Source organism: Apteryx rowi, unplaced genomic scaffold (genome assembly GCF_003343035.1).
Source record: "Apteryx rowi isolate R43461 unplaced genomic scaffold, aptRow1 scaffold_345, whole genome shotgun sequence".
Lineage (NCBI taxonomy): Eukaryota > Metazoa > Chordata > Aves > Apterygiformes > Apterygidae > Apteryx > Apteryx rowi.
Window position 1 is genome coordinate 631540 of NW_020449919.1, and position 26981 is coordinate 658520.

Sequence of the window (26981 nt, forward strand, 5' to 3'; positions counted from 1 at the left end):
CATAAGCATTAAATTTACATTATTTTAGTGTTGAATTTTTGCAAATTCAGTGTTCTGTGTTTGCACAGAGCCACACCAAACTTTAGTGACTGTGAATCCAGTCTGACACGTACATAGCTGATCAAATCCTGCTGGATTTTGATGTTTTAATGTAGCAAAATATGCAAATAAAGTCTGTAGAGAGCCTATAGAAGAAGAGAGGAATGAAATTTGTCAACCATTCAAACTTTCAAGGCCAAACTATTGGTTGCTTACATTTTTATCTTCCCCCTTCTGGCCCTCTCTTTTCTCTCACATAGTCTCCAATCCACTCAACTCAGGATGCAGCAACCAACATTACTGCCTTGACCCAGTGTACAGTCATCTTTATTCTTTTCTCTGAGTGCTACCAGCAGCACATACTATACTGAATTTTAGACGTGTGTTGTCAGATTTAAGATTTGTTATGAAGTTGTTTCCACCTTCACTTTTGCTCCTGTGTTTTCCCTTCTAGTCCTGTCTGCTTTGCCACTGAGACTACCTTGACTTTGTTACCTTCATCTTTCTTCTGCAGCCTTCTTTCATCTAGCTTCATATACCTGGACTAGCCCCATTACAGAGGTGGTCCAATTTGCTATCCTTCCTGAAAATCTATTTATTGAAGAGCTCTACAAGTGCTAATCCATATTCATATATGTATATCTGCATGTATGTAGCATACAGACTAGTGATAGCTATTCTGTAAGTAAAGCTGAAATTATATTCTCACTGTAAGTACAATTTCCTATTTCTTTCTCAGATCGCCTATAGGGCCGAGGAGGGAAGCAGTTCTGAGATTTCTGTAACAAGGATTTTCTCAACTGTTTGGTTAAAAGGGTATTTCAGAAAATAATTCAGAAAATAATTCTGGTTAAAAAGGTAACCAGTTGTTTGAAAAGAATTTCAGGAAGATAGGATACTTCCTAAATATACCAGAAGTTCTCTGTTAGAGTTCAAATTTTGTTAAGTGGCCTGAACTAGACACTTTATAGTCTTGTCTTCAGATACTCATGCTGCAGAAAATTAGTAATATGGGATCCTTCTTGCCTCTTTTACCTATTCTCAGGTTCTATCCTTGCCTTACTTTCCCCCTCTTTGGTTATAAGACCGTAGCTTGCCTCTTTGGAAAAAAATCACATGTTGGCCAGTTTTCAGCTTCTGTCACAACWGTCTTTCATTTGCAGTCTCTCATACCTTGTGCTGCATGAGGCTTTGGAGGTGTTTTAATTCTTTATGTCAAAAGACTGAAGTGCTTCCATGGATGAGAAGCTCTCTTGAATAGGTGGCCTCACCACTTTCTCTTTAGAGAAAGCCTTCTCTAGTGGGTCTCTCTAGAGACTTCTTTGTGGTGAGGCTGTGAGGTGGCTGCTGTCATCTCTTCTCTCCGGTGAGCAGATTCTGACTTAGTGCATGACTCCAGGTGGACTGTATGCAAAGGGTTTCCATTGCCCATTTCATGATAAAATGTATTAGGGGGAGAATCTTATTTAATAAAAGGAGAGGGCATTTAATTGGTGGGGGTCAATTCTAGATCATTAGCCATCAGTGAGTGGCATAACTTCAATCATAATGAAAATAATACACAGTTGTTGTCTTATGTAAGACAAACATTTGTAAAAGGAGTGAGGAAATTGCAGCAGGTGATAAGCATAGTTGAGTACTTGTAAGGGGACTTACAATTTGGGGAGGGGACAATGGTTGGAAAAAGGGCTGCACCAAAGCAGGAGATGGTGCTGTAGAAGGAGCAAAAGAGACTTGATTTCACCTTCTTGAATTTGACAGTTGTGAAAGGACAGAAAGGTTAAAGCTTAAAGCGGAGTAAAGTATGGATGCAAGCACAGAGAAAAAGGGAGTGCAGTGATGTGAGGATATGAAGAGGAACACACAAACTATGAGTGGGAATTTGAAGACAGGAGAAAGCAGGGATTCTGAGTGATAGCAAACTTGAAATGCTTAACTGTGGGTTGTTGGGTTTTTGAAAGGACTGAAAAGTTTTTAACTCTGCTGGTGTTAAGTGAATGGCAGAGTTCACCCTGACTTATTGGGTACTTAATTAGACCAGAACATCAAAAATCATACCTCAGCAGTAACATAGATTCAAATCTTCCCCTTTCATTTGTCTTCAACATTTCCACCCTTGCAYTGTGGTTTGAATATACATGTGTAGATATAAACTCGTTTTTCAAATCTTGCTTTCTAGTCAAAGAATGTTGCCAGGGAAAGCCCCTAAGTTTTTATGGGGTTCATTAAATAAGGGTGCTGCAAAATGTGATGCTGCTGTGAGTCAGACTGTGATAATCAAGGATTGTATCCCAGTAGAGAAGAGACTGTATCCCTTAACTATTCATTTCAGACATTTAAACATCTGATTTTCTTTTGAAGGTGCAGAGTAGTTTTTTGTACGGAAAATATCAGTGTTAACCARTCTCCACTGAAAACACTATTTCACCCTGGATTGTTTAATGAAAAAGTGCTACTTTTCTAGATTATATTTTTATATTATATTTGTTACATATTATTTTTTATTTAATGATCTTAAGACCACCAGAGGAGTTGTTCTTTGCAAAAGTTTATCTGTCCCAAATCTTACTGAAGCAATGGGAAGAACTGTACGCAAATGTAACGGTCCTGCCTGTAGGGAAGGATCGCTCTCTAACATTTACAACGAACAACTGGAAACGGGATCTGCGCCTTCCTTATAACTCTGCTACTGAGCTAGTGTGCAGTTCTGTTCTCCTGTATTTAACACATGTACCGTACTTGTTTACAGCTCATAGAGCAAGAAAGAGAGTTCGTTTTGCTGTGATAAAAGGTAATTATAGAAACCACCTTCAGGTAAATTGTTAAAAAGCTATTCAGTTGTATGGCATATTTCTCTATGTGTATGTATTTCACTTTTTACTGCAAAAAAATATGACTCAAATTTCTTGCTTAAAAACAAATCTTGATGTAAAAGGAAAGAACTGTCACCTAAGCTTAAAACTAATTTGATTTTCTCTGGGGTGAGTGCTGAGGAGACTGATTAGAAGTTTAGGATGGGGTCTGAGCTTCTCTGTCCCAGTGAAGTCAATAATCTCTGAAAGCCTTGAGCTCCTGCCCCATCTGTAACTTTCCAGCAACAGGTTAGTTTAAAAAAAAAAACTGTAAAATTTGGCGTTGAAACAGGAAATATGCAAACCTGTCAAAGTAAGCAGTCTCAAAGGGCAAGCTGCTTTGCAGGAGCTAATTAACCTTAGGAAATAATTACACAAATATGCAAATGTTGTTTAGATAATTCCATGTGTTATCAACTCAGGTAGTCCATCATAACTGCAGACCTTGCAATGTCTAGATGTTAGAATCTGGCATAGTTGATAAGGCTTTGGTTGCTGCCTCACTTCAGCTTGCTATTTAACAATTAATGACTGTGATATTACATTAGTAAATTCAACCTGTTTTTTGAATGCAACAGAACATAACACTGTATTCACTGTATGCACACTGCTTATCTGTGTATTCCTAATGGCTTGAGTCATTAAAATGTTATATACCTTTCAATTCATGCACTAGCAATATTGGAAAAAATGACAAACCAAAACTGTGGTCTCGTACTCTGTTTTTTTCACACGATGGATTGCCTGAGAATTTACCCACAATCATTTTTTTTTTTCATGGACTTATATACCATTACAGCCAGAATTTTTAAACTGCAAGTGAATTCTCCCACAGTCAGAACTTTCTTTGAAGCAGGAGAGATTAGGTGTGTCATTTTATAATAGAGTGTTTCTACTGATACGTTATAGACTCTGAGACAATATAGTAACGGGCTAGTGAGCTTTGTAGGCTGGACAGAAATGAGGAAGATACAGGCCAAAAATGGATAGAAGGGTAACAAAGAGAAAAATTTCTGAAGACAAGGATTCTGAGGTGTAGTAGAAATTTATAAGAGAGATTAGAGGGCAGGACTTTCTCCCTAGCTCATGTCCCTTTGCACCACTGCAATGCTGTGTAAGAGACCTAGAACCTTGCCAGCTGGATATGCCCCTGACCCCGAGAAGTCCTCTGAAACCAGCGCAGACAGCTTGTGCCATCCGAGCGTATGGCATTTATGAGGGGCAGAGGAGGAAGGGAAAGAGCATTACTGCGTGCCAGTTATTCTTGGTTGAAGGTCCCTTTGAAACTGAGCCCAGCTGGTGTAGGTTAGAGCAGCCCAAGACTTTTCTAACCTGTGCCAGAACTTGAGTCAAGGCTGAGCAGATCAGAGAGCAGCAGCCTCTTTCCCAACTCTTACCTCAATCTGTTGCTTTAAGCAGCTCACAGCTGTAGCAGAGGTTCTGGCACTGGAATATTAAATGACTTCATATATATGAGCAAGATGAATTTATTAATCATTGTCATATTATTTCCATAGACTGTGCTATCAAGCTGTTTGATTAAACTTTTGATATTAAGATGAAAAGTTCCATTTTAACCATTTATGATTTATGATTTTGAGCAATAGCTATTTGGTTTACAAAGTGAGGACCTTTTTATATATAGTTAATAGTGTTTAAAGGATATTGCAAAAAAACAAAAGCCATTTGTCCCTAGAAAAGGAAATGCATTCTCAAAGTAGTATTTGTGAATGCTCATTTCTACCACATGAAATAAATTTTCATTCTGTTTACAAACATTAGATGATCGTTTCTCATTGAAAATAAATAGTTCCACATGGCAGTAGCTTCTTTGCAGTACTCCTATGCACCCGTCATTAACTGAACCAGAACCTAATGTGTGGCTACTTATATTCCATATTACTTTTATGAATGCCCCTTTTATAGCTAGTTCCTGAAACGCGTACCTCCTTTAGCACGCAGGCAAAGGAATAAATATAACATAAGCAACCTAAAATACCTCTGAATTACTTCTGTTAAATGATTTTAACCACATATATCTCTCAGGTAAACTTCAATGGAATTTGCAGCATGCAAGTATGACAGATGTTCAATATCTGATAGTCTCTATAGTGTTGGTAGTCACTGACAGCAAATAAGGTATATTCATTCTATTTTCATCTGCAAAAAGTACTAAAATTCAATAGTTATTAAGAAAAAGACATGGTTGTCTTTTATTTATCAGTGAATTAAATGGTAAATCTTACTGATATTATTCCATAAAAAATGGAACCGTGTAAGATTTTTCATAATGGGAACACATGCAAAGATTAAATCATTTGTACGCAGAGAATTTACTCCATTCCCCACCTGAACAAAGCAGAGCGCAGGTGCAGGAGTTCACCTGATCTGTAGTTATGAAGCACTTACCTGTTTTCAGGCTCCTTCATGTTGATTAAACATTGCAGAGAGACCTTTTCACATGACAGATCTTAATTTTTTTTAACTTTTATTTCTAATGATACATAACAGAGAGTTTTGCAGAAATACCTTCTTTCATCAGAGTAAGTTTCTTCTAATTTCAAATATTAAGACCAAGATGAGAAATATTCAAAAAACAAAATATCCTCTCTTCTTTCCAAGCAGGYTTCATACAATTATTCAAACTCGCATGAGTCTGCAAAATCTTTATGCAATGAGTCTCAGCATAATTTATAAGAAATAGGCCAAATTCAACATAAAATGCACTAAAGACTTATTTTAGCTTGAAAGATAAAAAAAAATCTGCTGCAGAAAAGTCAGTAGAGACAAATGTAACCTAAAATCTACATGAAGCAACTACAGATTAGTTGAATGTCTTAGAAAAAGAAAATAAATTTGAAAAAAAACATATTTTTCACAATCATACTTTGGAGACAAAATTTTCCAAGATGGATGCCTCAGGATAGCTACCTAAAATGTATTTGGAGCTCCAAATAAATTATCAGATTTTCAGAGTGATGAAGACCCACAGCTGTTGACTTCAACACCTCTGAAATCAAACTACTTATTTAGGCATAGAATTATCGGTTTCAGATGACCGATTTCAAGCACTTGGAAATTTTAGTTCAGCTTTCCTAGCACCTTTCTATCTCAATCCATTGCAGAAATGAGAATGCATTGAGCCTCAGCTGCCTTCTGAGGTACCTAACATGACTTCTCCCTTCCTTTTTATGCAGTCATAGCGGTAATTATGTAAAGCATGACCAAGAGGCCTCCACTTTATCAAATAATTTAACAAGGTGGTATATGAGTGCATTGTATTTAGCTGCAATGAAAAGAAGGAAAGCAACAGCTGCCTGAAACTGTCACCTTTCATATTAAAACTGCAGTATTCAGCATCATAATTTAAGCAGGGCCAGACAGATGTGGCTAATCCCTGTGTCCGTATGGACCCAGCGTAATTCCAAATCCTGAAGAGACCTGCATTATTCTGCAGTCTGCTGTGCCCGCGTACATAGCCAGCTGTTTCTTGTATGGACACAGCATTGGTTTATTCTCCATCAAAGTTGTTTAAAATAGAAGCTTGTTACAAGGAAAAATTATGCGGACTCTATGAAGAAAGATTTTTTCTTTTAAACGTATATTACTCCTCCAACCTTCTTCTCACACATATGTACATCTTTTACCATGTTCAGAGTTTAGCAGAGTATATACGACAATACAGTTTATCCTGCCATTTTATGCCTTTTCACCCATAATAAAAGAAGTGGTAGTTACAGTCTATATGTAACTTGTTTTAGTTCATTTCTTTTTGATTTTATAAAGTCAAATTGAGTCTTTGAACTGGACTGTGGAACTGTGCAGTTAATGATTTGGTTTACTAGGCCACTGGTTATGCTTTAATTGGTGGAAGCTTTTTTTTGGACTGAATTTCTGAATATTTTAGAAGCTTCTTGCTGCTGTCTTAGTCTTGAGACTAATCCTAAGATTGTGGGCTTTTCCCAGCAGCATATGAAATAATGAATACAAAATACCTGAAGACAAAATGTTAACCAGAAGCAACCTCTCCTTTTTGTCAGAACTAAACCAGGGTTATGCACCTTTATAAAAATTGCTCTTACAAGAATTAATTGCAACCATTATTAATTAAAAACAAGTATCATCTGCATATTTGACTTAGATAAATCTTTCGGTTAAACTAGTCATTTAGAAAATCTCCATGTGTTTTAATGTGCCTTTTCCACAGGTATCTTAATTAAAATACATCACTTCCCTTAAGAAGCTCCAGTTCATGTTGTTCTTCAAGTTTATCTTAGTCTGCTAATCTTATTTTTCTTATGAAATTTCTTTTGAAAAACTTCCCTCTTTCCTCAGAAGGAGGAGTCTGCTGTCTCTACAGTCAAATTTCAGAATACAGTTGAAAGACAGAAAATGAGCCCTCCCTCATGCTAAGGTGATTTACAATAGCTAATATAGTAAGTTAACATTATGTTACATTATAATCAAGAGCAGAATCTGTCCAGCATTAAGAATATCTTCTCTGCTTTGTAGCAAATTTGCTAAATATGTTTTAGTCGCTGCTACTGTAGAGGAAAGAATCTCAAAAGCATGTAATTGTTTTAAAAGCTTTAGGTACAGATCCACAAAGATTTGTAGGCATATCCCTCTTATTTAGAAAACTGGGCATGAATATAGAAGTTAAAGCCTAAATCCACCAAGTTATTTGTGTCTGTCTTTCCACTGATTTCAGACACCCATTAGATGTGTCTTAAATCCCCCACATTATGTTTCAGAATAGGACTAAGATACAGAATTGCTTCAGTGTTCTTGATAAAGTTATAATAATCTTTACAATGTAATTATCATCTTTTGATTGTCAGCTGCTTTTGCTGGTATGTACTTACTTTTCGCCAAGGAAATGAGGCTTCTGTTGTCTGGGTCGCTGTCATCGAGGGACATGAATTTAGTGGCGGGGCAGAGCAAAGGAGAAAGGGATGCAAATTCTAGCAAACCAGGCTTCATTCACTGATAAACTTCCGGCGTAAAAGCTCTGGAGCTGGAAAGAGCCACAGTGTTGTGTTACACAGGTGTGAAATCTTGGTGTCATGTTGGGGCATAGGAGCTAAAGAGCATCTTATTCTTGTCATCTGAGACTTGACAGATTTGGAGTTAGGGCATAGACAATCGGAGCAATTAGTAAAATACGGAGGGGAACAGGGCTTTCTCATAGTCTCAAAGGAAATTAATGGCAGAGATGGGAGTGTGCAACTCAGATGTTTGACAGTGCGCTAAAATCAGTGTAAATCATTCCACTGACTTCAGTGACTCTTCTAAATTGACTTGGATTCACAAATTCCTGTTCATTAACGGGAAATAGCACTCCCCAAACTCTGAGACTCCAAAATAATGGCTAACATCAAAGCAATCAAGAGGTGTTTTGTCTACACTAAATCTTATAATCTATAGTCACAAGCTAACAGTAAGCAGTACTTGAAAAGGTAATTTTAACTGCCGTAATTTTAATCTTTGACATATTTGTGTTGGACAATATTCCATTGATGTATTACAACATACAGGCACTGGAAAAATATGCAAAAAATTCTAAAGATTGGAATTGTATTTATATAGTTCCTATACGCTTTTATCTTTTTATCATACTTAGACCTAACTACTTTAAACAAACAATCAGTAAACAAATATTTGACAAAGAATTGTTGAAAATATCAGTCAGAGTAGTGGCTTATAATTTTTTTGAATGCCTCTGTTAGGCTGAATTGCCAACATGATGTTTAGACAAAATTTTGCAGATGCATAATTTTTGTTGTATTTTAATAAATAGCAACAAAAAGCGATGGTTTTACTGCCTTTAAATTACAATCTTAAGTTTCTTTTATTTAGACAAATGAATCTATTCATTTTTTGACACTGGAGTAAATTCATTTGAGGTTTGTTTTAACAACATGTTAACATACAGGAACATGTTACCTTTAGATAGAGTTGCCAGTTTTTAAAAGAAAACTTATCACAAATGTAAATTTTTCTGCAGGATAATGGATCTCCTGAAGAACATGCAATTTATGTGTGGGACCATTTTATTTCTCAGTCAGCAGCAGAGAATGTGTTTTTTGTTGCTCACAGTTATGGTGGACTTGCATTCGTAGAGTTGGTAAGTGTGACTTCTCCATTGCCTTCTTTCCTAAAGTCTTTCACAGATTTTCAAAATTCTTTGTGATCACCTTCTTCAAGCAGCAATTTAGGAACAACTTGGACCAGTGGTCACATATAGCTGTGTGAGGATTTCTTTACACTGTATTTTTCTCTTTTACTGAATTAGATGATAAGGTTCTAAGCGTACACTAACCTGAAAAAAATGTGGTGAAACAAAACTCATTGGAGCTTCTTATTTTAGACTATTCACCTAAAGGTAGTACTCAGTGAGTTTCTGCTCTGTGCTTAAAGAGACTGGAGGTTAAAACTGAGAAAAGTAAGAACAATTTTATTGCTAAGTCATCATTAATAAATGCAAATTCTTGTATGTTTATTGGAATTTAGCATGAGGGGAAATTTGGGGAAAAGCAGTTTTTCAACAGAGATCTGCAGAAGTTGCTGGAAGACTTTTTTCAATTTAGTAGGCTCTGGATAAAATCTACCGTGTTGTAAGTTGACGAGAACTCTGGTCAACTGTAAAACTATGCTACTCATGAGTCTGTGACTGCTGAAGATAATGTTAGTCAGCCTGTTCTCTACAAGGCAAATTTGTTCACCCTATCTGGAATAAGAAGAAGTTGCCTGTTCAATTTATGCAGCTTGTATAGAAGAACACAACTATAGTCTTCTCATTTAATTGTAAAATGCTAGTGTAATCAGGACATGTTTTACTGAAGAAACTGTAAAAAGCTCTGTTTCTTGTGGAAATATAAATTTAGGAACTAACGACATTGGTTTTATAGATACAGGAATCAGCAGACATATATTCACAACTTTTGTCTATAAAATACTAGTTTAGACTAACAAACTGTAAAAGTGGTTACTGCTAAAGAGGAAGATCAATGCCTCAGTTAAGAAAAAACATGGATGAGCATTTTGTTTCTCTTCCTGTGTTGCTTAGGCAAGAAAAATCCAGAGCTGCGCAGCATTGTGTTAAGATTTTAAGAGGGTTTTTTAAGTGTTTTTATTTTGTAGATATTAAGGCCATTCTGATTTTCCCTGTGCTTCCTGAAGATTATTTTTAAAATATTTATCATGTGTACAGATTTTGAAACTTGAGAATGGTTTAGCTGATCATTTTCCTCAGATATTTTATTATCTGGTCAATAAATAGTCTCCACACTCAATTATTCAGAGATCGAGTTTGTGAAGTTAAATAACTTTGTATAAGCACAACTTCAGGCAACAAACAGCTTCGTAAACTGGTTGCATTATATGTGACTGTTGTTTCTTGGATGCAGTAGTGTGTGGGAAATATCTGTTCTGTTTTCTTCTCTTTGACAAGCTATGATTTTCAATTGCTATATGTTTCAGCCAAGGTTATTCTGGAGTGCTTTATCTTTTGAAACTGAAAGGTTAGCGAAATTTTTGTAGGTTTTGTAAAGCCATGTTGTTTGGGTCACAGGACACCTGCAAATATATACACTTAACATAAGAAGGCAGAAAGTACAAAATGACTTGAGACCTTTCTCACTTTTTCCTAAACAAAGTGCTTATTTGAAAGAGGTTTGGAGAGTTAGTGCATAGAGGTTTTCCATCACTTTTCAGTCAATGGCTTGAGATGGCATGGGTAACAGATGACCAATGTGTCATTCCCATTTTGCCTGTTTCTCTTGTCACACTGGTGGATATTTCTTCACTTTTGTTCTACTTTAATTTGAAGCACACAGATGTTTCAGAACAAGACTTGACTTCTGACCTTGAGGCTTCTAGGGTCAGGGTGCTCAGGGCCTGTGAAATTATCACAAGCTGAGCTAAAGTTTTTATCCATCACAGGAAGTAACCAGTAAGTAAGAAGTTAAAAAGGAGCTTTGTCAGAGGGACAAGATGGTCTCAGTAAGGGTCAGCTTCTGTAGTCTGCTATCTCTGCAGGAGATGCATGCATGAGAGGAAGAATATAATATATAACCATTGGCACATCACATATCTGTCAAGCAAAGCTAGACCTGAGAAATATATTTAATGTATCCTGGTTGTTTTTAAAAAAAAATCAAAGGATATTATTAACACATGTTTTTGGTAGAGGTAGTTTGATATCTGAGTTCCACTAAAAACAGTTAATAAAATAAGGTTTACACTGAAGCAGAGGTAAGATATAACTGAAATGCATCTTGAACTATTTTATCCTGATATTAATTTCAAAGATTTTATTTTGTTATAATCTCCTTTCTTTTCAACTGTGTATCCATATGGCAGTTAGCAATTGCAAAGAGCTTGAAAAAATAAATATAGCAGCTGATGGGCAATTACTGTCTTACAACAAGTGCATATTCAATCACTTTCTCTCATGTTTTATGTGGGGGAGATCTTGAGGCTGATATAGCAACTATACCACCTCTACACTTGCTACACAAGAATTTTGGGTTAACTGATTCATAAAAATATACATTACAGTAGTTGCAGAGACCCCTTGCACAGCTGTTCATTCTGAATCCATTCCTCTTACAGGAGAGTAGTGTGAAGCATATGGCTTTAATTTGGAGTGAAGGGTTCTGCCTGGGCCCTTTGCATTTGATTGTGCCTGCAGGAAAATAAGAAGACAAGAAAAAAAAAGCAGAAAAGTCAAAAAGCATTTGAGTTTTCAGTGAATATCTTTTAAATTGTCTTTGTGTGTTCGGTGCTGCTAGATCTGTCCTGATTGTTTGCAACCACCTGATCACCAGAGATCTCTAGTTCATCACTTCTTCATGGTGCAAAACACTCTCCAAATAACTGACACTTTAGTGTTAGGCAGAGAAACCTGATATTAAACAATGGCTGGTTCATGGTGGTTAGTAGGATCTCAGGTGAAGAGCATTGCAGAGCTGTTGTCCCTGGAGTAGTAATGGGAAGCTTTTAGCCTTACAAAGGCAGAATATGTCCAGGTGCTCCTTTGCTTGCACTTTTTTAAGGAACTGGCACAGAAAAAGCAGCTCTGCTCTGCCTCTCCTCTTTCCTTCAGGTTTCCAAAATCCTATACCGGGATGTGGGCGTACGTTTCAGTAGAAAACTCAGAGTGGTAAGATAGCAGTTATAACCACATCTTGTGAAGTTGGAGGAGCATTTTTACTTAGTCCTAACAGACTGTTGGTGGCCAAACTTCCACTTAGTTTGGAATTTGGGCTCAGTCTGGAAACCAAAAGAATCAGGCTGTGATTTGGAAGACCCTTATTAAACAAGCCACTTAAACTTGGCTACCATTTTTAAATATATGCTGCAGCATCTAACATTTTTATTGGTGTTTGCAACTTTTGTGTCTGACAGCATTTTTGCATGTCTGTGGTTGTGAGATACTAAGAAAAACAGGGTGAGTCTGTAATATCATGCTCAAATGCACAGAAAGTGTTGTCCCCTTACTGCAGTGTAGGCACACAATTTCTGTACCTTACTGGGTCATAGATTACTAGGGGAATAACTGAAAGTGATTGAACACGTGTGGGAAGTAAAGTTCCATCAATAAATGTAATTAGTTATATTGTTTATAGCTTGAATTACAAATGCTAATCATAAACCTTATGCTAAAATTATCTTAACATTTAGTAATTAAAACTTCATGTAATTGTAGTTTGAAATTAAATGCATAGCTAGTAATGTCTTAAAGTAAATTACTTTTTAAATACACAGCACTAAAAATAGTTGTTGGGTCACTGTGTTCTGCTAATTACTGATTTTGAAAAACTCAAAACATGATTCATGAACACATCTCAGCTTCTTACTTCTGTTATCCCTTACAGAGTGTGGTTGATGGTTAATTGTGGAACTTTCCCAACTCCTAGCTTATAATAATTTTATGAAATTTAACAGAAAGTGAGAATTTTGAGTTTATGGAGTCAATTTTATATTTAGTTTACAGAAAATAAATTTTTGGTACAACGCCTCCTTTGAGTTTTTCTGCCAGTTTTTGTGGGTTTACAATTATTTTGCTTTAAAAAGAATGTTTTCCCTTGTGAGTGCCTGCATAAAATACCCTCAAAGAAGAGAAAATAATATATTGGGCCCAACTGCCTACCTGAGTCCCATGCAGGACCATTGCAGATCTGATTACAATATCAGGGTCTGTCTGCCTTTAGATGGGGAAAGAAAGGTTGGTCCTAGATTAGTGTGACATTTAAAACTATCCATGTCCATCTTTTAAAAAGAACAGATGACAACTACTCATTTTGAAATCATGAGAAGAATTATTAAGTCTAAGCTGTCAAAATTGTAAATTAGGTGTTCAGAATCATGAGATTAAAAAAAAGATAGATTTTGTGAAATATTTTTCCTGTCTGCCTCCGGTATTTCTGAGACCCCAGTCTTTGCATTTTCAAGGGCTTCCTCACTCCCTTATGAACCAGAAACATACCTTTTTGTTTTTCAGTGACACTTTGGTGCTTTAAGAAAAAACACCAAATTTGAGAATCACGACAAAATTGTTAGAATTGATAGTGGTGTCTCCAGCTTATAGCATTCACTTTAAAAATATAAAGCGCACAGGGGATGTAATATAATTAAATCAAGAGAAGGAAAGTAGGTCCATTGTCCTTGAGCGGATGAAAAACTATTCATTATAATCTTTATTGACTAAAATGTTGGGTGTGTATATTGAAAATTTGCACAAAGGTATAGGAAAAAAGTATGTGTGTGTATATATATAAAATCAGCTTTGTTAAAATGGGTGTCCTTAAAACACACTGTTCAAATTACTGTACCTGCTCTAGCAACCTAGTTCACTCAAAATCAGCCAATTTTGTCTGTTTGAAATCATTTTAGATCCATCATTTTGAGATATGCTCTGTAATACACTGCCACTTCATTTTGTTGTATTGTGCTGAGCTGAGCGAGGACCTGACCCTGGCAAGAGCTTACAGCTTAATGATAACGATGATAAACAGACAGCGGTTGAACTTCCACAGGATCCAAATGTGATCCTGTGATTAGTCAGCTTTTTCTATCAAGGGAAATAGTAATGCTAGCCAGCATACCGGCAAGATTGATCTGAGATAATTTGAGACAATTCTGATTACCCACATTCAAAAAGATTAATTCAGACAGGAACATATACAGGTAAGAAGTGTCCGAATGCTTAGAGTGCCTATTTTACTAGAGGAGATGAAGAGGATGTTCACGTGATGTGATACAGTGCCACACAGAGATATCTTACCTAGCTTGAATGCCAGAATCAATATAGTCATAGAAGCATTACACACACCCCACAGGCTTATCAGTCTTAATAAGGACTGTATAATCTGCTAATGCTGTTATATTAATTTTGGTTGCTTCTGAAAAAATGGGTTCAATGTCTATTCTGTATGGCCTTGCATTGTGCTACCGAAGCATACTTTAAAAAAGCTTGGCTTGTTTAGCCTAGCAAAGGGAATCTTAGAGGGATTGATAGCATTCCGTAAATACAAYGGGAGAGTAAACAGCAGGGAGGGAGAGCCATTTAAGCCAAGAACAATGTTGGCACAGGGACAAATGGATTAAAACTGGTGATGAATAAATTTAGGCTGGAATTAGGTTTCTCACCATTAGATCAGGAAGGCCTATTTGGGAACAAGAAGACTGGGGCAAAAATCCTACCTAGCTTGACCCATTTAAGAAAAGAACTATGTGAATTATTGACTGGGAAAGTAGAGCCTTAATAAGACCTCAATCTATGTTCCTATGAAAGTGAGCACGTGCAGGTGGGTATTTTCAGCAGCAAACAGTTGGGCCCGGTTTAGATTAATTTTTCTGGAGATGGTGCCTTTCTGATTCCAGACTTATTCCATGGCCAAATTTTCTGCCTCAATCTCTGGAAACACCAAATTTGAACAAAAACCAGACCAACCCCCAAATGCTAATGTTCACAATTTTTTTTCTCCTCACTCATTTTTGGAAGTAGTGGACTTATTTTTGCTAATGCTTTTCAAAATCCATAAGCTTCAACTTGAAGTAGAAAGCAATGAGGATGGCATATTTCATTGTGAGTGATTACAGTAGTAAGCAAATGAAATAAGGAGCTAATCAAAAATATTTAAGTTTCTTACTATGCTCTATCAGTAGCAACTTGTTTATCACATTTTGTTTTTATTGATATATATATATATATACTTTGCCCATTTTAACACGAGGCAGATAAACATTTTAGGCCATTCTTGAGTTTTCCTATTTCAGCCTAAATAAGTAAGCTGACAAGTGTACACTGGTATCATTATTTCACTTGCTACTATTTATTATTATTATTATCTATTTATGTTGTGGTAGCAATCACATAGTAGTGCCTTGCCTTGAAGAACTTGCAGGCTGAAAAAATAGTCTAACAGGGAGAGACAGAGGAATGATGAGTGATTACCAAATAGAAGCACGCAGTTCAGAGTACCATAACCACATGTCCTTTTTCATTGTTTTTGTTTTAGTTTAAATGCTATGTCGGCACCCAGTTTCTTAGTTCATCCTCAACTCTATCAACCTTGGTRTTGGATGACAGAAGAGGATCACTATAATGGAAGTGCGGCATATGTCCCTTTGCCAAGAGTTGGCTGTGCTGCCACTTCCAGAACAGAAGTGAGGCACTGGGCTCAAGTTTTGAATATGCATCCCTACTCATTACCGTGCTCTAGATAACTTGCTCAGCCTCATTACTTTTTGCTTCCTCTTAATCATTTACTGATTTAATATCTCATGCTTCAAACACTCAGCTCAATCCATAGTCTGCAAGCTAGCAGCATGTATGCACTTTCCCAGGTTCTTTCAAAAGAAGGACAGTGTTTCATGGCTCACAGCTACATACTGTATGCTAATTGCCTGTGTCACCCATCATTAATTAACATCATATTGGCCAGCTGATATTAATTTTCTAGTTTGACACCAAAACTGGAACGCTAATTACAGAACAAATGAAGAGTTGGAGATGGGTAGAAGTTAGAGCTATTAGCACACCAAATTGAGTTACTTGGAAATACATGTCTACATTGTATTGGAATTTGGAGGTCAAAGACAAAGCACTTTCTGCATATCCCTGTAGATACCTTTCTAGAGATGCATGATCTCACTAGTTATATATTTTTATAATTTCTTTGCTTTATTTTAAATTCAGTGCACTACACAGTGAACAGTTATTTTTAGTCTTTGGTAGGAAGAGCTTTCCAATATTTAGCAATTGTTCTCATACTTCTATCCCTTTGTTGTCTTCTTGCCCAACTATATATAACTCAGTATTCTCTCCTTTTTTTTTGCCTTTTTTTTTTTTTTTTTTTTTTTTTTTTTTTTTTTTTTTTTACCTTGTATCCCTATCTGAATTCACTCCTATTTGTCAACATATTTCTGGCAATATGCTGAAAATTGAACTCCATATTGTAAGTGTAGTTACTATAGTTAGCTCAAGAAGAACTTCAGTACCTTTGTTTTGCCATCCAACTTTTTGCTCAATGTCACCTTAACAGTACTGAATTTTTTTTTTTTTTGAAAAGTTGCTTTGAATTTGGTACCCACTGATGTTCATGGATCCCTTGCAGTGTTTTAGTAACCTCAATTTCCCTTTCTCCAGTTGTATGGAATGTTGTAGATTATTTTATTTTCCCAACAATATTGTCTCACATTTTTCCAAATTAAATCTAGCTGCATTCTGGCCTTTGTTACACAAGATGACAAACTAGATTGTCACAGTGATCCCTTGTGTGCTACAAGTCTATGAATCTTGGAAGCTCGTTTAGTATTTTTTTCATGCCTTACTTCTCTTGGCAGTTTCTCCCTATTTAATGTCACCTGCAAATTTAATTAATTCCAGATCATTAATGAAGGTGTTAAATAAAACCATATTTGGCATCTATCCCTATATCTGACTAGCAACTTCCTTCTGGCTCAGTAAATTCCTTTTTATTAGTATCCTTTACTGCATTATTTTAACTGTTTTAAATTCTATGAGACCATATACTTAGCAGTCGGTTTGAGTTTATTTTTCATTTCAAATTCTATCTTTAAAAGTACCCTAAAGCCAAAGCATAGAACCATGTTCAAAGAATGTGTCACTAGTCCTATCAGTTGTGGATATTAACTTCAGGACTTGAATCTATCAAAGCTAATGCGACAATGTCTGTGTGAAACAATCTCTTGAAAATGTGTGAAGTATGCTGTTCATCCAAATAGTGCTCTCCAAGACCCAGGGCAACTCAGCAAAATGTGTGTGGCAGAAAGAAAGAAATACAGTGGATAACAGTTATTCCCAACCAAACCAGTGCATCCTGCTTCCTGACATGAGGCCTATGGACCTCCCTACTGGCCCAGCCTCTCCCAAAGGACAAAGCAAGGAGAAGATGGCTTCATACAATGCCTTTGCCACTCTGGATAAGCATGAATCTCTACTAGTCCTAAATCTGGATGGGGCCACATGGAGGTGCAGGGCCACATTACAGAGCACTGGAGAAACCCAGCCTGCCAAGTCCTAGCAGATTGATGAAGATGCTTTTCCCCCTCCCTCCTTTCTTAGACTGCGTGCAAATCACACATGAGACTGTGACTGGCAAGGTACCCACGTTTTGTCTGTGTTTTCCCCCAGTACGCTCAGCTGCATTACAGCTTAATCGGTAGCTGCCCACTTCTCCCTGGTGCCTGGTGCTTAGCCACTGCCCCCTTGGGCAGCCTGTGCCTCAGAGCCTGCAGTGGTGGCTGAGAGCAGGGCGGCTGTTTGAGCTGGCACTGCTTGTGACTATGCTGGAGGCATTACCTTTGATTCCATACAGTATGTCACTGATTTTCCACCGTATTTTGAAAATACTAAGATAGCCTTAGCAAATTTGATAACTCATTTCCTTGATGTGTTGTGGATGTATGCCCCTTGATTGACTGATTTATACAAACTCAGGTTTGCTTAGTATTGTCTGACCTGCTGATTTTCATTAGTTACTTGACTAGATATTAATTTCCTTACTGGCTGGCCAAATTCTTCTCAAAGGTAGAACTTGTAATATCTAGCTGTGCACCTCCTTAGAGGTGTTTTCTGTCTGAATCATTTCATCCTCATCAGAGCTCTTTCAAACATCAGGACAATCCACTGACTATAAAGAAAGACAAGCTTTTTCTGTCTTGAACCTCTGAGAAAAGTACCTGACATTGAGCATCATATTTGTATCTCCACTTCTGTGATGTAAACTATTTCGGTTCACTTCCTTTCCTCTGCCCATGTTGAATTCCTCATGTGGTATGTACACCATCCTACTGCTGAGTTTGACTGCATAAATAAAAAGTCCCATCTTCTACTTTCCTGAGCAGTTTACTAGCTCTTCATCCATTTCAGGCTGAATTTCAGAATTTCCCTTCTTAATCTTTTAAAATCTTTTATGAATGCAAATCTTCCTGTTTGATTTTATTTAATCCACCGGCTTCCAGGTCTCATCAGCAAATGCATCATTCCTCTGTGGTGTACACCTTTCAGTTTTCCTCATGCTCTGCAGATCTCTCTCCTCTGGAGATCCTCTCCCTCTTTTCTGGGAGTGGTATACCAGAGTAAGAAAATGAAGTCTTTAGAATGCCATTTAATGTGTATAAATGTGGTAATTGCATCTATAAATGGTCAGGCATTGGATTGACTGGATGTTCAAATAGCATGATTACTATTTTTTTTCATCAGGTACAATATGAAAAAAATGGCATTTTATTTAACTTTATAGGTTGTGTTACTTAATTCGCTCTAAATTAGTTTGGAGAACAGCTTAATACTAAGATTATACAACATATGGCGTCATCAATCTAAAAGGATTGCATTCTTTTTAAAATGTATATTTAAACGTTTACAAAGAAGAAAAGGAGAAGTTTTGAATTTGCTTATATGAGGAAGAAAATGGAAAAATCACATGTATTATTCCCTGGCAGGTTTTGCAGTGCATATAGATTTTATCTGGAATATTTGGATGTTTTCGATTCCGATTTTTTTAAAAGGTAAAAACCATTAAAAAAGGAAGTTGTCTTACTGTTATTTCATCCTTTTTCCTATTTCTCTGACATGATCTTATGCCAATAGGGCTACACAAGTGTATTGTGTTACTGTTAATTTAAATGATAATTATGGTGAAAAGTATATGTATGGCTTTTGTGTGGAACAGTAGAGATTTTATAAGACTTTAAGACCTGATTTAGTGGATCAGCCAAGGGAACTGCAAGTTGATAATATATTAGACATTGCAAATCCACATGGAGTAAAAGAAATCCAAACATACTTCGGGTGAAGAGAACTCTAAAACTGTGGTAGCATAAGAAGCAGCTGGAATTTGCATTTTATCCTAGAACTTTCCTTTCTTTAGTCTAGTGAAGATGTGTTACATAGCTCTTTCAGTATATTAGTAAAGTATTTTAATATTAAAAATAGCATGACTACCAGTGTTTAAATGTTAAAACAATCCTATTTAAAGGCTTCACTTGAATGTAATATTAAGGGAAAATTTATAAGTAGCTTTTGCACATGTATTCATTGGGAAAATCATGCTTTTAAAGCTGCAGAACTAAATTGAGATTTTAATACAAGATACCAGAAGGTAGAAGTAAAATTTCCTCATAAATACATTGAAAATAGCTTAATTATTTTTCTGTTTCTTCCACCTTCCAAGACAAATTAAATGTTATAATAAATCTCAACCATGTGGTATCAAGATACAAAGTGCATGAGGTTTTTACAAACTTGATTAAGCCAAACCATTTTATTTGCTTGTCAATATCTGGATTATATTTTGTGCTGGTGTGGCTCTAGCTGTTTGACAGGAGTCTTATACTTCTCTGCTATGAAGTTAAGAGGTGTTAGTGATCTGTAAAAGCAGAGATTCTTAAGAGGAAACGTTTTTGTAGGCTTTTTTTGCTTGTTCCTTCATCCTCCTCCCTTCTCTCCCCACTCCCTTTCCCAAGAACAGAAGATGAATAATGTTTAGGAAATCATTTTTTACCAGTGTCCGTAGGAAGACTTATTATTTTAGCAGTTTTTACTTAGTTATCAAGTAGTTGGTGAGCCTGTATGGTCCTATGGTCATGACTATTGCTTTGTGTACCTTACCAAGTTTTATTTCAATTTGGAAGTGTTTTTGAAGTATTGATGTTATATCAGTCAGCTGCTTTGCTTAGAAGCTTAGTATTTTCTTGAATTCCTTTAAGATGTAGTCTATTAGAGTCGAGGAGAGAAAGAAATATAATTACTATATTCTTTGACAGAGTAAATTTCAATCAACAGAATGATGATTGTGATGTTAGATCTCTGCTATTGTAGTTCTTGTAAAAGATAAACCTTTTATTTTTCTACATCGCTGAGTACTTTACTGAGTAGTTTAGAAAAATATCAAAATAACAACACAAAAACCCAGCCACCCCCTCTTGGTTCTTACCCTGTCAAATCGCAAAGGCTGGTACATAACTTTCAGCGTTTCGGAAGATGCTAAAGTACATAAATTATATTTTCTCAAACTTCGAATTGTTGTTAATTTAACAATGTCGCTCCTTAATTGACTTACTTCTTCACTGCTACGATGTACAGCCCCGGAAGATTTTTAAACCAGCTGTTGAAAATAACCTAGTTTAAGAGTTCACTGGAAGCATGAGGGATTCATCATTATATATTTACTGTCTGAGGCTGATATAGCTGTAAGGTTTTTCAGCTGCCATTGATCTATTGCGCATGTTCCCTCCCCGGCTTGCAGGACATGCTTCTATTTGCATAAGGCCCTGGGCAAGGTTCTTTCTTGCATTGATTGGCCTGTCCAAGGGAGCCTGATGTGTTCTTGCATTGATCACTGTGTCTTTTCTTGGAAGACAGTGTTACACTGAGTTCATCTCAAACATTCTAGGGAGAAGGTAAAACTTTACTGCAGGTGTCTCAATTTTATTCAGATGTTCCTTTCAGTATAGGCCCTTTTTTTTTTCAGGGATAAGTGTCTTTTTTTCTTTTTTTTCCCTTTTTTTTTTTAATTTGGATGTGTTTCTGCAGTTCTAGTGTGGTATAGACTGGAATATTTTGAAAAGTTATGTTGAATAAAATTGCCATTATGTATGCCACTTATTCTGTGATATTTTTTAAAACAATGCCTATAGCTTCCAGCAAAAATCAAAACTACTCTCTCTTCAAAGAGTTAGCGATTATAAATGGAGATTTAATCTAAGACTGTGCGGGTATCTTCGCTTAGATTAAAATTATTAGTTTGTAATGTGTGTGGTTTTGTACTACATTTTCTTCAGTCTTACAAAAATACTAAAAGATTACATCTTCAGAATAAAACTGTAGTCAAATTTTGGTTTTCTAGAGCTGTACTTCAAAATGAATCATGTAGATAATATTAAATTGCTAAATAGACTGATGACTGATCAGCTCTGTGTTGATCAGAGAAGACAAATACTTTCTATAATGTCCTAATTGTTACAGTAGTGATATGTCACTGGCTGACTTTCAAAACACAGGTTTGAAAGCCAGGTTCTTGACTTACCCTTGTAAAGGATGGAGCTTTTGAATGTTTCCTGCATTAACAATCCATATTCAGTAGCTAGTAAATCCACACTTGGAATTTCTCAGAGCCACATATTTGCCTACGTGTCTAATTGTGGAAAAGATGCCCATTATTGTAATCTGTCGAACATATTTCTGTGGTAAGAAAATTATTTGACTCATGGACTTTCCTGTAGGTTCAGGTGAAATGTGGTTATACCTGAAGGGTGGTTCATTTCTAGCATATAAACTGACATGTGAACTTTACCTAGCTTCTGATAGCTTGTGCATGTTGTTGAAAAATAAAATGTTGTGATAGTGTTCCTCGTCTGTAAAGCGCTGAACATCACAGAGTTGTTCCTTGATAATTTTGTAAAAATTTACAATGGATTTTTTTGTGGATGCTGTAGAATTTTCTTCAAAGGAAATAAGTATTCAGAGATGCACAGCTGAAATCATATTAACACTATTACATAAATTGCACTTTTTTTATAACTTGGATTATAGTTTCATGTCTTTCACAGAAGCAATAATGTATTGCATTGTATTGCAATGCTTTGGCTTAGGGAAACATATTCCTTTGGTCATTCAGTAAAACAAAACTTAAATAAGTATAATTCAGGTAGCGTATATGAAATTTCATCTTCATTATCATGCAAATGCAGTGAGAATGTAACATTTCCCAAGATGTCATTTGACTGTTAAGATCTTTAGAAAATGGCCTCTCAAAGCCACAAAGCTAATATTCCAGAAGAAAGCTATGTAATACCTAAAAATTGTCTGTCCTTATTCTATATGAATAACAAATGTAATAGGACAGACCATTATTAAAATTGCAAAAGAATGTGTTGACCTATTTGTACAGAGAATCTTTTCTGAGTTTGTATCTATGATGAATTCTAAGCTTCCAGTAGTATAGAAGATGAGCATACAAATACAGATTTCAAAATCCTATAGTAAAACAAAGTTGGATAGTAACTGGAAACATATTCTTTTTGGTTTTAGTATGTAAGTAGTCTCACACAGTGCATGTTAATATTGATAACTATTTTATTACATATAACAATATTCCTTGTAAATGGTATAAATATTGTGTGTCTGCATTGTGCACAGATTGAGAGTCAGCATCAATTTAACTTTTTATAAGCTGTCTTTTCCTGGTGTTTGAATCAATGAACATACAAGATAGGYACTTGCTAGGTATGAACTAATCTCTTAAGCGAGGAATGGAACTTGCTTTTAATTCTGAAATAAAAGAAGAGTCTGAGTATCTCGTAGCAGTCTATTATCTGGTTATTCAGTTGAAGGCAAATGAGGGTACTTAGTTGTATGTGTGAGCTATATAGACAATAAAACCACACAAATAGGTGGTGGTAAAGGAGATCTTTAGCAAACTGTTCCAGTTTTGAAAAAGGAAGGGCAGAACAGAATTGTTTGTAAGCAATTAAAGTGAGGAAAAGAAATTTAATCTCTTACTCCAGGTAAAAACAATTTCTGGAAAAAAGTATTCGTAGCACCATTAACATTGTGGTGTTAAACAAAGTGGATGAATTAGAAAAATATGATGAAGACATATATAGGTACTTCTAGAGTTTCTGATACCCTTCACAGATATTATATAGTGAGATTTTCCCAGCAGATATTTGCAGCCCCAAGTGATGTTCTGCATGTGTTGAAGTAAGTGTTTTAAGCAGGTTTTAATAATTGGTTGATTTGTTGGGAATCTTCAACATCCATCATACAAGAGAGGCCTTTTTCTTGATAAGGTCTGAGTAAGAGCTGTAAAATGTACAAACTCATATTTTTAAGTTTTACTATGAAAGATATACATTTTATGGCAAAAAGTGGTATTTTTCAGGCTAATGTTATCCAAATAAGTATATAAAGAATGAAATGCCAAAATTTGTGGTTTTCATTTTTGATGTGGAAAACATAGTATTATAACATTGGAAAAATAACAAGGAATGACTGAAATGTCATCTCTCCTCTGGGTCACTAAGACATTTTCATTTTTCAAGCATGTCGCTAAAGGTAAAAGGTGGTTCTGTGTTATTTTGCTAGAGAGATATTTTCAAATTCCAGGTATTGCTATTATGACAGATATCCTGTAGCAATTCAAAAAATGTTTTTCACTACTTCATTCCCACCTAAAAATTTCTGTCCTCCATGCTTCATATGTGGTATCTGCCTTTCACTCAAAACCTTTTGATGATCTCACTGGCAAACTTCCATCACACAGGAGATACTCTAGTATATTTTTAAAAAGAAGAGAGCTATGATTTGACATTAAAGTTTCTTTGCACTATTTTTTTTTTTACATAAAATGGAGTGTCTAAGTAATAACCGCTTAATCAAGACCTCCTAGATAATTGTCATCTGGTGCAGCACTATGAAAAAGGAATTGATAGAGCTTCATAGTCTTACTCCAGAAATGCTGATTTTCTGTCATGTTCCTATTTTGAGAAAAGGCTGTTCTGGATATGATATAGATAGTCTGCATAGCACCAGAGTAGTGGGATCATCATTTGAGCCCTGCTTTATTGCTAAAAGGGTAATGGGTGGTGGCGTTCATAAGAATAATGCATAAAAAAGACAAAACAATTAGAATCATCCTGTTCTGTAAAGTCTTATATGTTTCCCACTGCCTTTCTTTCTCCAGAAATAAATAACAATTGTCCTATTTAAGTGGAGGCTAAATCCTTATTTTGTTGGGAAAATTTGCATTTTATTGCAAAACACAAAAAACAGTGATATAAGATATTATATGCATTACCTTGGATTGCACTTCTTTTGTAGGTACTCAATATATTTTTATATTTTGAAGCATTCTGCCAAGTACAATCTAAGTGAAGTTTTTCCCTCTGTGATTATGAAGCAAGTGCTATAGCAAAAGGAAATTTCCATAGCACTATATTTGGTAGATTTCATGAATCTATGGAAGGGGATAGCAAGTCTATATTTTGTAACTGCACAAGATTACAATCAGTTATATAATACACATTCCTTAAGGTAGCTTATTGTGGAAGAAAAAATCTTTCTGCCTTCTGATTCTCTTTCATACATATTAAAGTAACATTCTACAGTTTAAACAAACATTTCTAATTCAAATAGGTAGTTCAGGAGATGCATCCCATAGGAAAAAGCATTCACATGCATTCAGTAAGCCAAATAAATACATGCATAGGCTACAGTTTACCGTTCTGTACGTCTCTCTGTCTGTATATATCTCCCCCTGTGATTGCACGTATTACCTATTATTGGTGTCAAATACTTAATAATTTTTAGCACAGTAATTTCTATAACATCAAAGACCTATTGATGCTGATAATGTAGGAGGTGTGTTTCAGTCCTCCCTGCTTCCCCCTGACCTCTTACACATTGACACACTCCCCGTCAATCATTGCACTTGCACCCAGCTGTATCCCAAGTGAAACTTTGAGCTCCTGCCTGGCAGCTGCCACCACGCTCTGCACACCCTCGCGCGGCACAGGGGAGTCCTTCCCTGGGTCTCCTTGACTGAGGCAGCACACCACAGTCATGCACTTTAAACAGCAGATGTATCCAGGTCGTAAAAAAGCCTCCATTTTGATTTTAAGCTTCCTTGTAATACAGAGACAATGAATAATCCCGAGGTGAGGTCAGGCTTCAGGACTTGGTGCTTGCTTTTCTTTTGCTGGTGTCATTCATGCAACACACATGCCTGCACACTCACACACAGTAGATATGCCTTATAAATACTCTTACAGTCCTCAAATGAACAGCGCGCAGCATAAACTTAGGATAAATAATATATGCTGTTTTCTAAAAAAAAACTTTTGTTGACCGATATGAAGTGGAACCCATTGTCACATTTTCTGCAGTAGGTTGAGATGCTCTGGCACAAGGGATCAAGCAGTGTTATGGCAAGCAACCTTGTCTTTTCTTCTATTCCTTAAAATAGTTGTTAATATCTTTGACTGTATGGCAGAAAGAGAGAAATAGCAATAAAAACCTCCTTATGTTTGTAATATGTGACTGTACTTTCACCTTCAGCCTTTCATGCAGTTTTGTGCTGAATTGAACTGTTCTGGAGTTTGGGATGGGTTCTCTGGGTGATAGTACTGTAAGTCTATGAAAAAATATTTATTGGTAATCGTCATGGATACAACAAATCTGCTGTAAAATACAGTGAAATTATTTCAGTTGCTATTGCTCACTTTTTTGGAATGTTAAATTACTGCAAAAATCTAAGAACAAACACTTTTAAATCTATTTTTTATGACTGCATACTCAAAATAAGCCTAAATGTGTATATGCCTTTTAGAGATTTTAATGAATCTTATGCAATTAAAGTTTCATCTGCAATTATACCCTAACAGTTATTGTAAGGTGTCTAAATACGTATCTACTGTCATTCTGAACATTGCATTTCCAGTCATTTGTCTCTTAAATTAATGCATTTTTGCCTTCTTCACTTTAAACAGGAATCAATTTATAATGCACATTGTAATCTTTTCGTAAAAGCCTAATTATGTACATTGCTTTTTAAAATGCAAGGATGGGAATAAATGTCTATTAATGCTTTACATGGAAAAACAGAATACAAACATCTTGTGATCTGAATAAATTTATAAATAGTCACTTGCACTTTTTATGCAAATGAAATTGGGCAGTCCTGTCAGGCTTCAATTTTTTTTTTACATTAATATAAGAATAGCTTATTTGATATCTCATATATGTCTTTTTATAATGTTCGAGGCTTTTTCCATGCACGTGTAACTGGTGCCATCTTGTATCACTCTTTTTATCTTTTGTCTTTGTTTCCTTATTTTATTGCCTGTACTTCGTGGAAGATGTGAATGCTAAAGAACATATGACGTATACCATCATTCACAAGATGAACAGATAGCTTTCTCTCTTTGTCAAATGTTTATGCAGTAAAATGAAAAATTAAACAAACCTAGCATGACTCCCTGGTAATTTCAGGTTAAATAAAATATATACTGAAGTTTTACAGCACTTTGGCTGTTAGAGAGAAATTTTTGAGAGTGTTAATGGACTAATTTTAGATCCAAGGAGTAAAGTTTGAGGTAATTTGCTAAAAGGCATAGAAGTTATATTATAAAATTGTTGATACTGGACCATAATAAAATCTAAATAGTGTTAACCTCCACTTAACAAAAAAAGTGGGGGAAATGTCAAAACACTCATTACAGGTTTAATTATAATTTCTGATTGATTCCAAACCTTCTGACTGTGTTCTGGCCATTCCAATTTAGTCATTCAGCCCAGGCTGCCTGTATTGTGTATTCAGCGGTTCCTATTAGACATCTTCACAGTGAGTGATTCTGCTGGGCTTTCTGACACCCGCTTTCATGCATGGCCTGCTATTCTGTGTGGAAGTGTTTTTCTGAGCTGCCTGGAACATTAAAGACATCTTGGCCATGTCAGGTGCTGTGTGTGCGTGTGTGTATATGCATGAGCATAAAATAATAAATAAGTGAATGCACACGTGCATGCACACACATACACTCAGGTAAATGCACCTG

At 35.9% G+C, this 26981-nt stretch overlaps 1 protein-coding gene across 10 annotated transcripts in view; it reads left to right on the top strand.

Annotated features, from left to right (window-relative positions):
* Window positions 1-26981, top strand: part of FAM172A (family with sequence similarity 172 member A) — a 302076-nt gene that overhangs the window by 143210 nt on the left and 131885 nt on the right. For all 10 annotated transcript variants that reach the window (XM_026072631.1, XM_026072624.1, XM_026072625.1 and 7 more), the window contains one exon: window positions 8899-9018. In XM_026072631.1, coding sequence (XP_025928416.1) covers window positions 8899-9018 — 120 coding nt within the window. The remainder of the gene's footprint in view (window positions 1-8898; window positions 9019-26981) is intronic.